This window comes from Melospiza melodia, chromosome 3 (assembly GCF_035770615.1).
Source record: "Melospiza melodia melodia isolate bMelMel2 chromosome 3, bMelMel2.pri, whole genome shotgun sequence".
Lineage (NCBI taxonomy): Eukaryota > Metazoa > Chordata > Aves > Passeriformes > Passerellidae > Melospiza > Melospiza melodia.
In genome coordinates, this window is record NC_086196.1 from 44562853 (window position 1) to 44575374 (window position 12522).

The 12522-nt window shown below is 47.8% G+C and overlaps 1 protein-coding gene across 1 annotated transcript; it reads right to left on the reverse strand.

The window, feature by feature from the left end:
- Positions 1-437: 437 nt before the first annotated feature.
- On the reverse strand, positions 438-12113 carry ZC3H12D (zinc finger CCCH-type containing 12D). The gene is made up of 5 exons (XM_063151554.1): positions 11340-12113; positions 6802-6941; positions 5576-5810; positions 4843-4949; positions 438-4175 (listed from the first exon to the last, which is right to left on the reverse strand). The coding sequence occupies exons 1-5, from the start codon at positions 11708-11710 to the stop codon at positions 3160-3162; spliced, it is 1869 nt and encodes a 622-aa protein (XP_063007624.1). The 5' UTR covers positions 11711-12113; the 3' UTR covers positions 438-3159.
- Positions 12114-12522: the final 409 nt, after the last annotated feature.

Below are 12522 nucleotides of genomic sequence, written 5' to 3' on the forward strand. Positions count from 1 at the left end.
TGTTTTTTTTTTTCCTGACTTTTTTTCTTGAAAAGAACTTGGCAGCTCTGTAAGTCTCCCTTGGGAAAGCAGCCCATCTCCCGGAAGATTGCTCTCAGCACTTCCAGCTTCTTCTAAAAGAGCCTTGACAACCAAAAAAGCAAAGAACATCAAGGGCTTTCTGAGCCTAAGAGTTATGGGCTCATTTGCAACTTGGCAGCGAGAGCTGGCCTCAAATGCATCTCAGCAGAGACACCAAAGAGCAACAGCCTCTCAGCCCTGTGTCCAAGAGCCGCCGCCTCCCTTCTGTTCTCAGCCCTTTCCCTGCTCCAGGGGCCGACAAAGGCAGATAGAAATCCCTGCTCTGGAAAGTGCCAAAGGCCCTGCAGCAGGAGCTCCTGAGCCCCGTGTGCTCGTGCTGTGGTGCAACAGGGAAGCACTCCCTGCTTTCTGTGGGCTCCCGGCCAGCAGCAGAGCTCCTCAGGCAGTGACACAGCGCTGCTGCTGAGCTGCCCTTCCAACAAAATCCCCATGAGAAACAACCCTCTGCTGAGCACAAGAGCCAAGAGAAATCAAGTTCTGTTTAGCACCAAGGTCTGATTTATTTTCTCAGACACTTTCTCAGCAGAGCACACATTCTATGTATTTTACAAAAAGATTCTCAGTAAATATGACAGAAATTAAAAGGAAAAAAATTAAACATTGAGAGGGCTTTGAACAACCACCAAATTCCTGTGCATCCTCAAAGGAAAAGGAGAAAAGTTCATGCACATCTCCAGCAAGCCAAGGGCACCATGTAAAGGCAGTGTGCCAATTTTCCCATGGATTTTTAAGTGCTTTGTGTATTGAAATATGTAACGTGCATGCCAGACATGAAAATTAATGTTGACATGCACAGTTACATCCTGCTCCATTGCTGTATGTGTGTTTTCTGGATGCTGCCATTTGGAACTTGCTCTGTTTGGGTGGAAGGTATTTTTCCACTTGGCATCACATTTTGTCTCCAGTATTTTTTGAGGTATGTCACAGAGAATTTATTCCATAGTTTTGTTTTAACTTCTGGTTTGTTAGAACTTCTAATCCTTATGTAATATGTAGTGGATAAATTTGTAAGCCATTCCAAAAATGCATAGGAGATACGGAAAATACAGTCATGTTCTATGAATATAAGTTATACCTCCAAAATCCAAATTGCTGTTTCTTGGAGCCAACCATAGGGGCATAAGAAATTAAATAGACACAGTTTATTTATTTTCTGCAGATTCTTCAAACACCATCATAAAAAAAAAACCACCAAAAAACCAAAAGCTGGTGGTGGTTTCCAGAGGCGAACAGGTCAAACTATCACAGCTTTTAAAAAATTCATCATGTGATAATGTCACTAAGGGTAAATTACTGCTACCTTTGCAGAAGCAACAGAATTCCAGCTTCTCATTGAGGACTGTGTTTAATTCCTGCCTGGAACTAATAACCTGTACTCACTTCAGAGAAATGAGATACTGTAGGGTCAGAGAGCTTGCAAATCCCACCTGAATGTTGAAGCATCCATTCTAAGATGACTGGGACTGGGGAAAAAAAGAAAACAAAACCAAAACCTAAACAAAATAACAACAAAAAAAAACCCCACCACATAAGTAAAACCCAGAAAATGAAGACATTATTGAGGACAAAGTGTTATAGATGTTACAAAACACATTTTATAATGTGTTAAAACATTTTTAAAACATGTCATACTGACATACTTAAACTTTGGTATAATGCCAAAAAGCCTCCAGGATCAACCTTGCTAATTGAATTGAACCTGAAGCTTTCGGTGGAATAATGCAGAGATTAGCAGCTTTACAGCTTACTGGAAATCAAACATGTCCTAACAGAACATGGTTTACTGTATAATTGCATTATGGGGTCACGTTTGGTAATTGAGAGTTAAGTCAACAATAGATTTCTTGTTCAGTGCAGGAGACACTTGTGCAGGAGACACTTTCAAGCTTTTTAAATTTTTTTTCTCTTTAGCATCATCTGGACTTCTGGATTTTTTTAATTACCAGCCCCAAGCCCTCAGTCCACACCAGGACTTACATTGAAGATGACTTCCCTGATTTTATTTATGCTCTGTGTGTCCCTTTTCTGAGAAATGTACCTGTGTCTTCCTTCAGGTGCTCTGGTGCACCTCCAGCCCCTCTGGGGGTTCTGTGTGCTCTCAGCATGGCTTTAGAAGCACGAGATGTAGCTCTGAAAGCTCCCTGGCAGCGAGCTGGGCTTGGATCAGGTGATGACAGGGACCCAGAGCTGCCTTCCAGCAGGAGCACAGCCCTGTGCTAGGGAACAGGCCAAACCACCTTCTGTGCTGGCTGAGCAAGCACGGTTCTTTTACAGAAGTTGAACCATCGGTTGGACTCTAAAATCACATCTAGTGTTTCAGGGTGTTAATGAAAATCTGTGCCATTGTCAATCCAGGCACCAGTGAGGTTCAAATGCTGGCAGCCCAGAAACCCTGAGCCCTCCTGTTCTCTTTCAGGGGAGGTGGAATGCAATCCCACTGCTGTGGGTGACTGCCTTTGCCTTGACTTGATGCTTGTATTTGTATTCCTGGAGCAGCTGTAATCCTTGCCATAACACCCTCTAAAAACAGTTAGTTAAGACTCAGATAAGCCTCAGTTAGTTAAGCCTCAGCATCTTCTTGCCCTGAGACTTGTGCTGATTGGGAATGGTTTGCTCTGGATGTTTCACAAATTTGAATGGACTTTCAACATTAAAGTCCAGCAGGCAAGATCATAGAATCACAGAATTGTTTGACTTGGAAGGGACATAAAAGATCATGCAGTTCCAACATCCCTGCTGCCATGGGCAGGGACACCTTTCACCTTTCACCAGACCAGACTGTTCAGAGCCCCATCCAACCTGGCCTTAAACACTTCCAGGCATGGGGCATCCACAACTTTTCTGGCCAACCTGTTCTAGTGTCTCACCACCCACCCAATTAAGGATTTCATCCTCAAATCTAATCTAAACCTACCCCATCTCAGTTTGAAGCCATCCCCCTGTGTGCTGTCACTGGAGTTCCTGATTAAGAGTCCCTCTCTGGCTTCCTTGTAGGCTCTCTTCAGACGCTGGAAGGTTTCTATGAGGTCTCCATGCAAACTTCTCCAGGCTGAACAGCCCCAACTTCTGAGCCTGTCTTCACAGGGGAGGTGCTCCAGTGCCCTTATCCTGGATACTGGGGTACAGAGTCATCACCTGGCTCATCCCACTGTACGGATAAGGGGAGCACAGCTCCCTGTGTATGTTTATTTGCTGGGCAGAGGGTGGATTTGCAGCTGGGGTGTGCCAGTAGTCCCTGTAGGCGGCACTGGGGTAGGCATGGGCGTTCTGGAATAATCCCGTTCCGTCGCTGGGCTCCAGCTGGGCGGGCTGCCCCGGGGGCTGGCCGGGCACACAGCGCTGCTGGAGCTGGGCGTGGGGACGGGGCTGAGCACGGGGATGGGAATGGGGCTCGCCGTACGGGGGCAGCCGGGCAGGGCACAGAGCCGGGCACTGCCGCAGCAGAGGCTGCTGGCTCTCCAGGGCCTGTTCGTGCTGAGCACCGCGAGGGAAGCAGCGGCTCCCGTGTCCCGCTCCGGGCACGCCCGGGCGCTCCTGAGCCCAGCCGCGCTCCGGGCACGTCCCGCCGGGCACGGCCGGGAGCGCTCCTCGCTGGAAAGGGCACCCGGGAGAGCCGGGGCGCTCCAAGCCCCGAGGGGGATGAAGTGAGAGCAGCTTGTGCCTGAGGTCGGAGCGGGGCTGGGGGCTGTCCGTGACGCCCCTGTCCCGAGAGGTGCAGCGGGACCAGCTGCGGCCGTAGGTGTCCGCACGGATGGACACCGCTGACATCTTCTCCAGCAGCGGCTCTGGCTGCGGCAGGCGCGGGTCCCTCCGCAGGTCAGAGCCGGCGCTGCTGGGCCAGGCACGGGATGTCTGCTCCGAGCAGCCCCCCTGGGACCGGCCTGGGCAGCGGGAGGGCCCCGAGCAGCCTCGGGCTTCCCGCAGAGTTTCTGTGCAGGCGTCACAAGGGGAGCACTGACACCTCTCCTCCTCCTTCCCCTGGGGTAACGGGACCTTTGTTTTGGCCCTGAGCTCATCAGCAACCGAAAGCTGAGCTTGATGTTGTCTCTCTGGGTGGTAAAATTTGCATTTGTTGCCATAGGTGCATTTTTTACCTGAAAGGATAAAAACAAATCAGACAGGAAGCTGTCACTAGCACCAACATCAACTAATGCACACATCACTTCTCCCCAGCACTGGGTGTGATAAACACAGAAAAAGAGGAAGTACTATTTTCAAACTCAGTACTGTTGACTCCAGATTTAAATATTGCTGATATTAATAGCAGGGTGAAACAGCAGTGAAAGGAAGTCTCAGCTATTTTGGAAGTGTCTGATATTCATGTTCCAGTTCCTGCACCCAGCGGGCTGAGAGGCCTGCTGCTGCAAAAGGTGGCTTTAAAAAATGGCACAGGGACTTATCTCTGAGAAACCTTCTCGTTGCTGGGGGGCTGTCAGGAGGGGAGAGAGGGAAAATGTTTGGATGGCCATTCCCAAGTGCTGCAGCAGAATCCACTCCACCAGGTGAGAAGTGTGTGTGGGCAGGACAGCCAGCAGAGCCACGGTGCCCATGGGTGCTGTGTGCAGGCAGGGATGGAGGGACCACAAACATCTGCTGCCTTTGCTGAGGCTGCAGCCACTCAAGCAGGAGGGGGAAAAGCATCAGTCACACCTTGAAGCAAGCCCAGCCCAAGTGCTCACCACACAGAGCAGGACAGCATGTGGCTGAGGGAAAGCACTGCTGGGAAGCAGGGGGCACTTCACAGCATGGGGAGAAACCCACCATAAGGGCAAGGCTGCCATTTTTTCTCAGGAAGCACTGGCTTTTTGCTGAGGAAGTTACTTAAGGTGGGTCCGTGCCGGCCTAATGGATCGTCAGGAGGCATAAACCTGGAAAAGTAAAAGAAGCCATGGATGTGAGCACAGGTCTGTGCACACTGGATGTCTCAGTGAAGTGCATCTCCCCTGGACACCTCAGCTATTGAAAACTCAGGAGAGAAGAGAGGTTAGTGTGAAGAGACTGAGGAGCACTCAGCCCAGACTCGCAGGCATGGTGGAAGAATGAAAACCTTCTCTCAGCAGGGGTGGTGAAGGGCCAGAGAGACCAGCTTCTTGTCTCTTCTAGCAAGCCACGACTGCAGAAACACAGGGAAAAGTCCTTTTTGGTCATGTAGGGGAATTAAAAATACTGCCAGCCAACCTCCTCTCATGGATTTCATTCTGCTTCTTACAAGAAATAGAAATTAAAAGAGACCAGCCCTTGGTTCAACATCACAAATTGGATTGGAAAGAAGCAAAGCTGGTCATTAATGCTGCCATTCAAAAGTTCATAGAAGAGTGACATGGGAGGTTTTAAGACCAAAGCTGAGGGAGTAGGACACTCAAGAAACAAGATAAGAAAAGCTGCAGTAAATCCTTTCATAAAAAGGCTCGTGCATTCTGCTGCTGATGGGAGGTACTCCGATGCTGGCCCATAATATTTAAATTCCAGGTTCCATAACACCATCATCCCCTACCTGTTACTGACAAAGGAGTACATGAGCAGTCGCTGCTCAATGAACCATTTCCACTCGGGGTTTTCATTCTGGAGGTCCCGGTAGTGGTCGTTGGAAACAATGACTCCGTCGCTCTGGTAAGCGACTTTCACTATGTAGCGATCGTCGTAGCAAACCACCCGCTTGCCCTTCACCTTCCTGGAGGGGGTGTACACCAGGATGGATTGCTTCTCCAACTCCTCAAGGATGTGCTGATCTGGTGGAGGCATTGGCAGAAGTAGATGAGGGAAGTAAAAAAAATGAAAGAGGAACTAATTAATAAATTATGACCAGGTCTGAAACATCTGCTAGAAACCTACAACAATCTAAAGATATTTCAGCACTTTAGGAAAATCATGGTGCAATTTTCAAACGGTGGTTATTTGACAACTTGAAAATTAGGTTATTTACAAAGAGGTTTTACTGAACCTGTAAATTCTGAGACATCCTTTTTTGATTTTTAAGTCTTATCTGTTAAAGAATGCCTTGAATTCTACGCCAGAATCTGATACTGAATCCCTGCAGTGCCCTTTTTACCCTGCTAGATGCCAGAAGGCTCATAACCAGCCCTGATGTAAGCTTTGCGTGGAGATAAAATGTGTGTGATAAAATACATAAATAAACTTCTTCTGCTGCTGTTGAGGACACTCTGACCTCCTGCCATTCCTTCTCTGCAGGAAGGCAGATCTGCCTCATCTGCAGACACCAAGCTGCTGGCACAAACCTGGCTGATTTCCAGACCAAATATTTCCCCACAAACCGAGTCTCACTCCCCTCTGCAGATTTCTGCTGATGCATTTTCCTCTCCTGGAAGGGGAGGGAGCCCATGCACCCTCTGTGCTGGGTGGCAGGCTGACAGATAGCAGCCATGCAGTAATGAGCATCACTGTCTCCTGGCAGGCCTCAAAGGCTCCACAGACTCATTGAAAGCTGACAAACTCCTTCTTTAACTCAGCTTGGCAGCACCTTGTGCTTGTTAAGCAGAAGGTTTAAAGCAGTGCAACAAAGCCTTGTAAGCACTTTTAGCTGCTAGCCAGGAGCATGAATGGGGCAATGAATTAATGACTCATTCAAGTGAGGGAGGCCTGGTACACAACTTGCACTGTGCTTGTCTTTACAGGAAAAACAACTGTACCGGGCTCTTCACAGCCCCTCTGTCTCCAAACTGCACCTGATGGCTGCCAAATTACCCCAGGATGGTGGCCTACCTGCAATGGGGCTCTCTTGTCGAGGGGGTTCCTTCCTCCAGAGTGGGACAAAAACCTTGATGTCAGTGTGCCCCCTCTCTCGGAACCAATCCACCGCCAGCTGGATGCCCCAGCAGGAGAACACCTCCTTGTTTCCATGACTGTAAAGAAAGAGGGAGGATGATGAGGCAAAGCTTTCATGAAGCTTAGAGTTCTCTTGAACTGAGCCAGTAATGAAAAGGCAAAATAAACAGCTTTTGTGTCATTCACCAGTTTCCAAGAAAACAACTGGCATGGTGTCCTGGTGGGACAGATCCAAACAGCTCCTCCAGCAGAGCCAAAGATTTATCTGAAACAGTTTGGATACTTAAAAACAGAGGTATCCTATCCCCCATTTCTGTGATCCAAGCCTATTCCTTCCATCTGTGTCTGGATGGACTAAAGTTCTAAAGTACCAACAAGATCTTAGGCCTTGTAAAACCCTTCACATGCCTTGTCTGAAAAAGGTTTGAGGGGTGAGAGTTTCTTCCTGCACAAGCAGAAACCTGTGAGGCTCCTGTGAGAAACAAAATGTGGGAATTTTCTTCTGTGGTAACAGGGCCATTGGAGATTTCAATGGCTGAAGGTGTGATCACAGGGCATTCCATTGGTGATCTTTTTTGGAAACATGAGACAAAATAAGGGGGAAGAAAAAAGGAGAAAAATAGAAAATACAGAGAACCAAAAAAGGGACAAGACATCAGTGGAGATAGCCACAGGCACCTCAGGCCCACTTTTATCTTTCTCTAGTTGTTGGATATTTTCTTCATTGCACAGAGAGGTAGGAAAGCCCTAAGACAAGTGCTCTAGAAGTGCCAGCAAGGTGGGTTCTGAAGAATTCAGTATGCAGTACCAGACAGAAAATAACCTCAAGGAAAACAGCTGGGGGTGACATCCTTCTAAATGTCCCTAAACCTTCCCTGAAAGCTCCTACTGCTTGACATTCACTTATCTAAAATTTGACTGCAGCACAGTGTATGTGTAAAGGAAGGTAGTTTGTTAACCACCTCTGCACAAGGAAATTAAAATTTTAAAATTGGTTAATTTAATTAATTGAAATTAATTTAATTTAAATTTGTACCCAAAGTCCTAAGTGGATAAATGCCTTCACAGTATCTACAGAATGCTCATCCTTGTACTTTGACTTTTCTGCATATCTGCCAGTCTCACTCAGGCTTTCCCTTCTACAAAGGCCCTTGGGAATGACTCCCTTGGCTGCTCCACCCACCTGCACTGACAGACCAGTCAAGGGCAATGCCACAGTCTTAAATGAGTCTCCCACCACCCTCCCAGGGATTCATCTCTAGGATCTGTCTACACCAGCCTCACAACCAAAGCTGGTTTTACACCCAATAAAAGTTTCTGTCCTGAAATGGTGACCACAGATGAAAATAACACAATTTGTAGGAAGAAACCTGGCTGCCTATCAAGAGCTACCAAGGCAATAGGAAGTCATTCAAAACCCTTAGCAATAATAAATGGTCTGATCTGCTTGACACATCTAATCTCCATTTTAGAACAGCTGTTTTGTTTGGTTTTAAAGGATGGGATCTTTCCAGGATATTCATAACATCATCTGGACTACTGAATTGGAAGTTTGAGTGACTTTTTCATTTAACTGCCTTTAAACGGCAGTCCAGGTACATCTTTGATGCCACGACTCCAAGTTCAGCAACATCTTTCTTAAATATTGGCTACTTGTATGTATAATCCCGTGCAGAAAGTGAAGTACTCAAGCACAAGTGGGTCAGCCAAAAGGCCGAGTGGAGCAAGGAAAGTGAGGCCCCTGGAACTTCTCATTGTCAGCTGATGCAGCTGCTGCCACACCGCTGCAGCCAGAGCTGTGGCTGAACCCCCTGAACCAGTCTGTGCCCGTGTGGGGGCTGCAGGTCCCCACGGAGCACCAGGGACTGCTGTGCAATGGAGCAAGGCCCTCAGAGATTCCCATCCTCCCTCTGTGGCACACACTGGCTCCTGCCAGTCACCATTCCTACAAAACCCTGGGGTCCATGAGCCATAACCCAGCCATGATCTGTCACAGCTCAGTCTCATCTCTGCCTCTTGCCAGCAACAGGGTACACGGCACAGGGTCACAGACCTGCAGGGCCCATCTCTCAGAAAATGGAGCAGCAGTTTGGCATCTCTGTGACTCCAGCAGTTAATCCATCATTAGCATTCTTTTAAAATTGTGCCATTCCAGCTCCCTGGGAGGTAGTTTAGGCAAACCAACTCCTTTTGAAAACTGCAAATGGCCCAATCTCCCTGTGGTCATGACACAACATCAGCCAAAGCTTTGTCAGAAAGGCCTAGGAGCAGGCCTCTGTGGCTACCACAGCTTTAAAACTAGGTGTAAGTGTAAGCACTAGGGGAGACAGCAGTGTGCAGTGAATATGGTTATGACACTTCCCTTTTTCTATTAATACAACTCCATTTATTTTTTCCACCGGCCTTGCTCAACTTCCCATGGGTAGGCTGGCAGGAGGCAAATTTCTCATTACACCTGATGGAAACACCAAGTGTACTGAGATGTCTGATGAGTGAGACTGGCTGAAGGCAAGGTCATTTTCCATTCAGCTTCTCTGGGTAGGCTGACTGATGGCTGGAGACTGCTGAGCCAGTTGCTTTGTTGGGGCATATTCCTCCTTTTCAAAACCTAATGTTCTACAGTGGGCCCTCAATGCCAACTCTAAAATGCTCCAGAAACAGCAATCCTAAGAAATAAATGTAAATGCTTGAGATATTTTTGTCCACACAGACAACTGCCCCTTGAAGCTCTAACTTCTCTATTGTTTCATTCTTAAATTGCTGCTTCTGCTGCACTTCTATAGTTGTTGGTATTGATGATGATGGAGTTTTCCCCAGCAAGGGAACCTAACATCCCTTTCCCCTGACATCTGCAAACAGTCCTTCTCTGTCAGTCAGCAGCAATCCAGAAAAATTAAAGCAAGGATGCTGAAAGCACTGACCAGGCAAAGCCAAAGCAAATGCCATTCAGCACCACTTTGAAAGGCATCCAGTAGAGGAAAGCAGCTGCTCCCTCTCAGTACCAGCTGAACTGACAAGCTCCATAGTCTCCTCTACCATCCACAGACTCATTATCAAGGCAGAGTTTGGGATGTCTGAGAAGAGCTGTAAAACCTTTGCCTTTCTGAAACTTAAAGCTGCTGTGCCTGAAGAGCTGAGAACAGAGCCCAGGGCCCACCATGGGTAATACTGACCCTGGCACAGTGACAGGGTGGGTGATGAGCCCAGCCACACTGCCTGAGGGGGGGCTCAGCTCTTTTGCAGAGAGGCAAGAAAGACACCTTGAGGAGGGGTTTGGGTGAAGAGGCAGAGCAGGGCAGGAGATCCTAACACCTGGCTACCAAGCTCATGGCCCAGACAAGGCCAAACAAATTTGCTCTGTTGTGTATTTCCCACTCCTCGTGAGCTGCCTTGAGCAGGGAACCTCTTGGCTTTGTCTGGGATTTCTCCCTTCACCCACAAGATGGCATAATTTGCTTAGTCTCAATGTTTCTCTGGATGTGCTTGGCCACTTTTCGCTCCAGCCAGAGGGGATTTGGTCTCATCTCATCTCACAGGATGGCCAACAGAAGGAGGAAGCCTTCTTTTGCCCTGTCCCAGCCTGCAGGGATGGCCTTGGCCCTGCTGAGTGGACAGGGAAGTTAACAGAGAAAACAGATGGACAGCCAGTGCATCCTGGACTCTTGGCTCTGTATTGCTTGGATAAACAGAGGCCAGCTCACTGCTGCCTTGGGACATCCCATCCACAGGGACATGCCAGGCTCCCCACCTGTAAGAGCACTTTGACAGTGCCAGGGCTGTGCTCAGGAAATGTAATTGGCCAGCAGGGGTTGATGCGACATTTCCCAGAAACAGACTGACTGAGGAGGAAACGAATCTATTCAATACAAGTCAACTATCAATGCCCTGATATTTACCTAAAACAGAAGCCAAATAGAAATCCAACAAAAATTATACAAACCTGGAAATGTTCCCAGCTTGTATAATTTTAGTTGGTTTTCTATTTGGCTTCCATTTACTTTTGGAATTTACTTGCAGGACAAAGCAGTAAAACTGTGATAATGGTAGAAACCACAGCCACCTGCCTTTATTTCCCCTCTCCTTAGATTAGTTGGGTGGACTGTCTGCCTGTTCATTAGATTTTGCCTGGAAACCTCTCAGGTTTAGAAATCCTAGGTGCCCATTTGGAAAGGGTGTGTAATTTACTGGTGAGCTCCAAGGGGGAGACACTGCCAGAAGCGGTGGGCAGAGGCTGCCTTAGAGCAGGTCAGAATGCAGAGCCAGCCAGTGTTTGCATGTGATGTGCATGTCCGTGGGCATCCAGACAGCGGGTCCTTAAAAGCCGTGCATCAGCCAAAGAACAGGAACAAGCAATAGTTCATACATCAAATGCATCAATGCACCTCTTACCTGAAGGAAAAACACACTTCAAGCCATCAGTTTTAAAAGTCCAAAGCTTCAGAGGAAGCGAGGTGCCTTTCAGGAAATGAGCTTACCTCATGGCAACATTGCTGCCATCGATCACAATGGGCCTCAGGGAGTCAGAAGAATCACTTTCATCTTCTCCAGGCCACTTCAGCCCTGGGGAGGTGCTGCACGACCCACGGGCTACCAGCTTCAGCGGGGAAGGCTGAGCCTGGTCCTCTGGAGCCTGAGGTTTGCTCCCCATCCGAATCAGCTCCTTCAGCACATCATCCTCCAGGGCCTCTTGGCCCAGGTTCTCCAGCACTTTGCAGATGTCCTGCTTACCATAGCCCAGCTTGCAGAAAAAATCCATCTTGCTCTGGTGCACTTCCACTCCTGCTGCAGAAACTTTTCTGGAGTGCGGTGGTGCTGCTTTGCTGGAAATTGAACCGGCCAGCGCCATTTTAGCAAGTATTTATGCTCCTTTAAGTCTGATGATCCTGTCTTCCCAGCCGTGTCCCACAGGCATCAGCTTCAGGGAGGGAAAGATTAGCGACAACAAAACACAAGCATTAAGGAAGAACATGCAATCATCTCGATCCTTTGCCTAGAGCATAGCAGATTAGCTGTGTTCTCTCTGAGGAGACTGCCCAGCCTTCTCTCAGCATTAAAGCATTTTCTGCTCCGCTTTTAACTATAAAAGCAGCAGAGTGTCCCCTGCGATGTTCGTCACCCTCCCAGCATTATGTCAGACAGGTGTCACTTGCCTGGTGAGCGATGCCAGGCTGCTGTGCGCAGACAGGCTGCATGCGTGAGTTGGTTCTTCAGACTTATCTCACAGGAAATGACACAAAGGGGATTTTCAATCTGCTCTGTGGTTTCTCAGCCCCAGATAAATATCTGTCAAGTTTTACTGGATAGGCTCAGATGCCATAGCAACTTAACAAGCATAGCAAATTTCATCCCGTCATTTAAGGAAACATGCTGTTTGCAAAGTACCTGGAAACAGATTTTTTTAATAGTTTCCTCTTTTCTACTATGTGCCTGTGTGTATACAGACATAAATTCTGAAATTCTGTCACTCATCAGTTCTAATGATGCCTGACTACTCTTTTCCTGTTATTTGCTATTTTGGTGAGGGCTTTTATTTTCGGAGAAGCAGTTTGTTTTTTTGAAAGCTGTCAGGACAGTGCCTTGAAGCAGGTGATCCAGAAAGAGGTTTCAATTTCACTTACATCTATTGTCAAAGTAATTCAGAAATAAGTGTGCAAAAGT

Excerpts from the sequence above, each read along its gene's own strand:
- ZC3H12D (XM_063151554.1), bottom strand. The coding sequence starts at position 11,710 with ATGGCGCTGGCCGGTTCAATTTCCAGCAAAGCAGCACCACCGCACTCC. Across the intron at positions 6,942-11,339 it reads GGCAGCAATGTTGCCATGAG|TCATGGAAACAAGGAGGTGT; the intron begins GTAAGCTCATTT and ends CTTTCTTTACAG. Across the intron at positions 5,811-6,801 it reads ACAAGAGAGCCCCATTGCAG|ATCAGCACATCCTTGAGGAG; the intron begins GTAGGCCACCAT and ends TGCCTCCACCAG.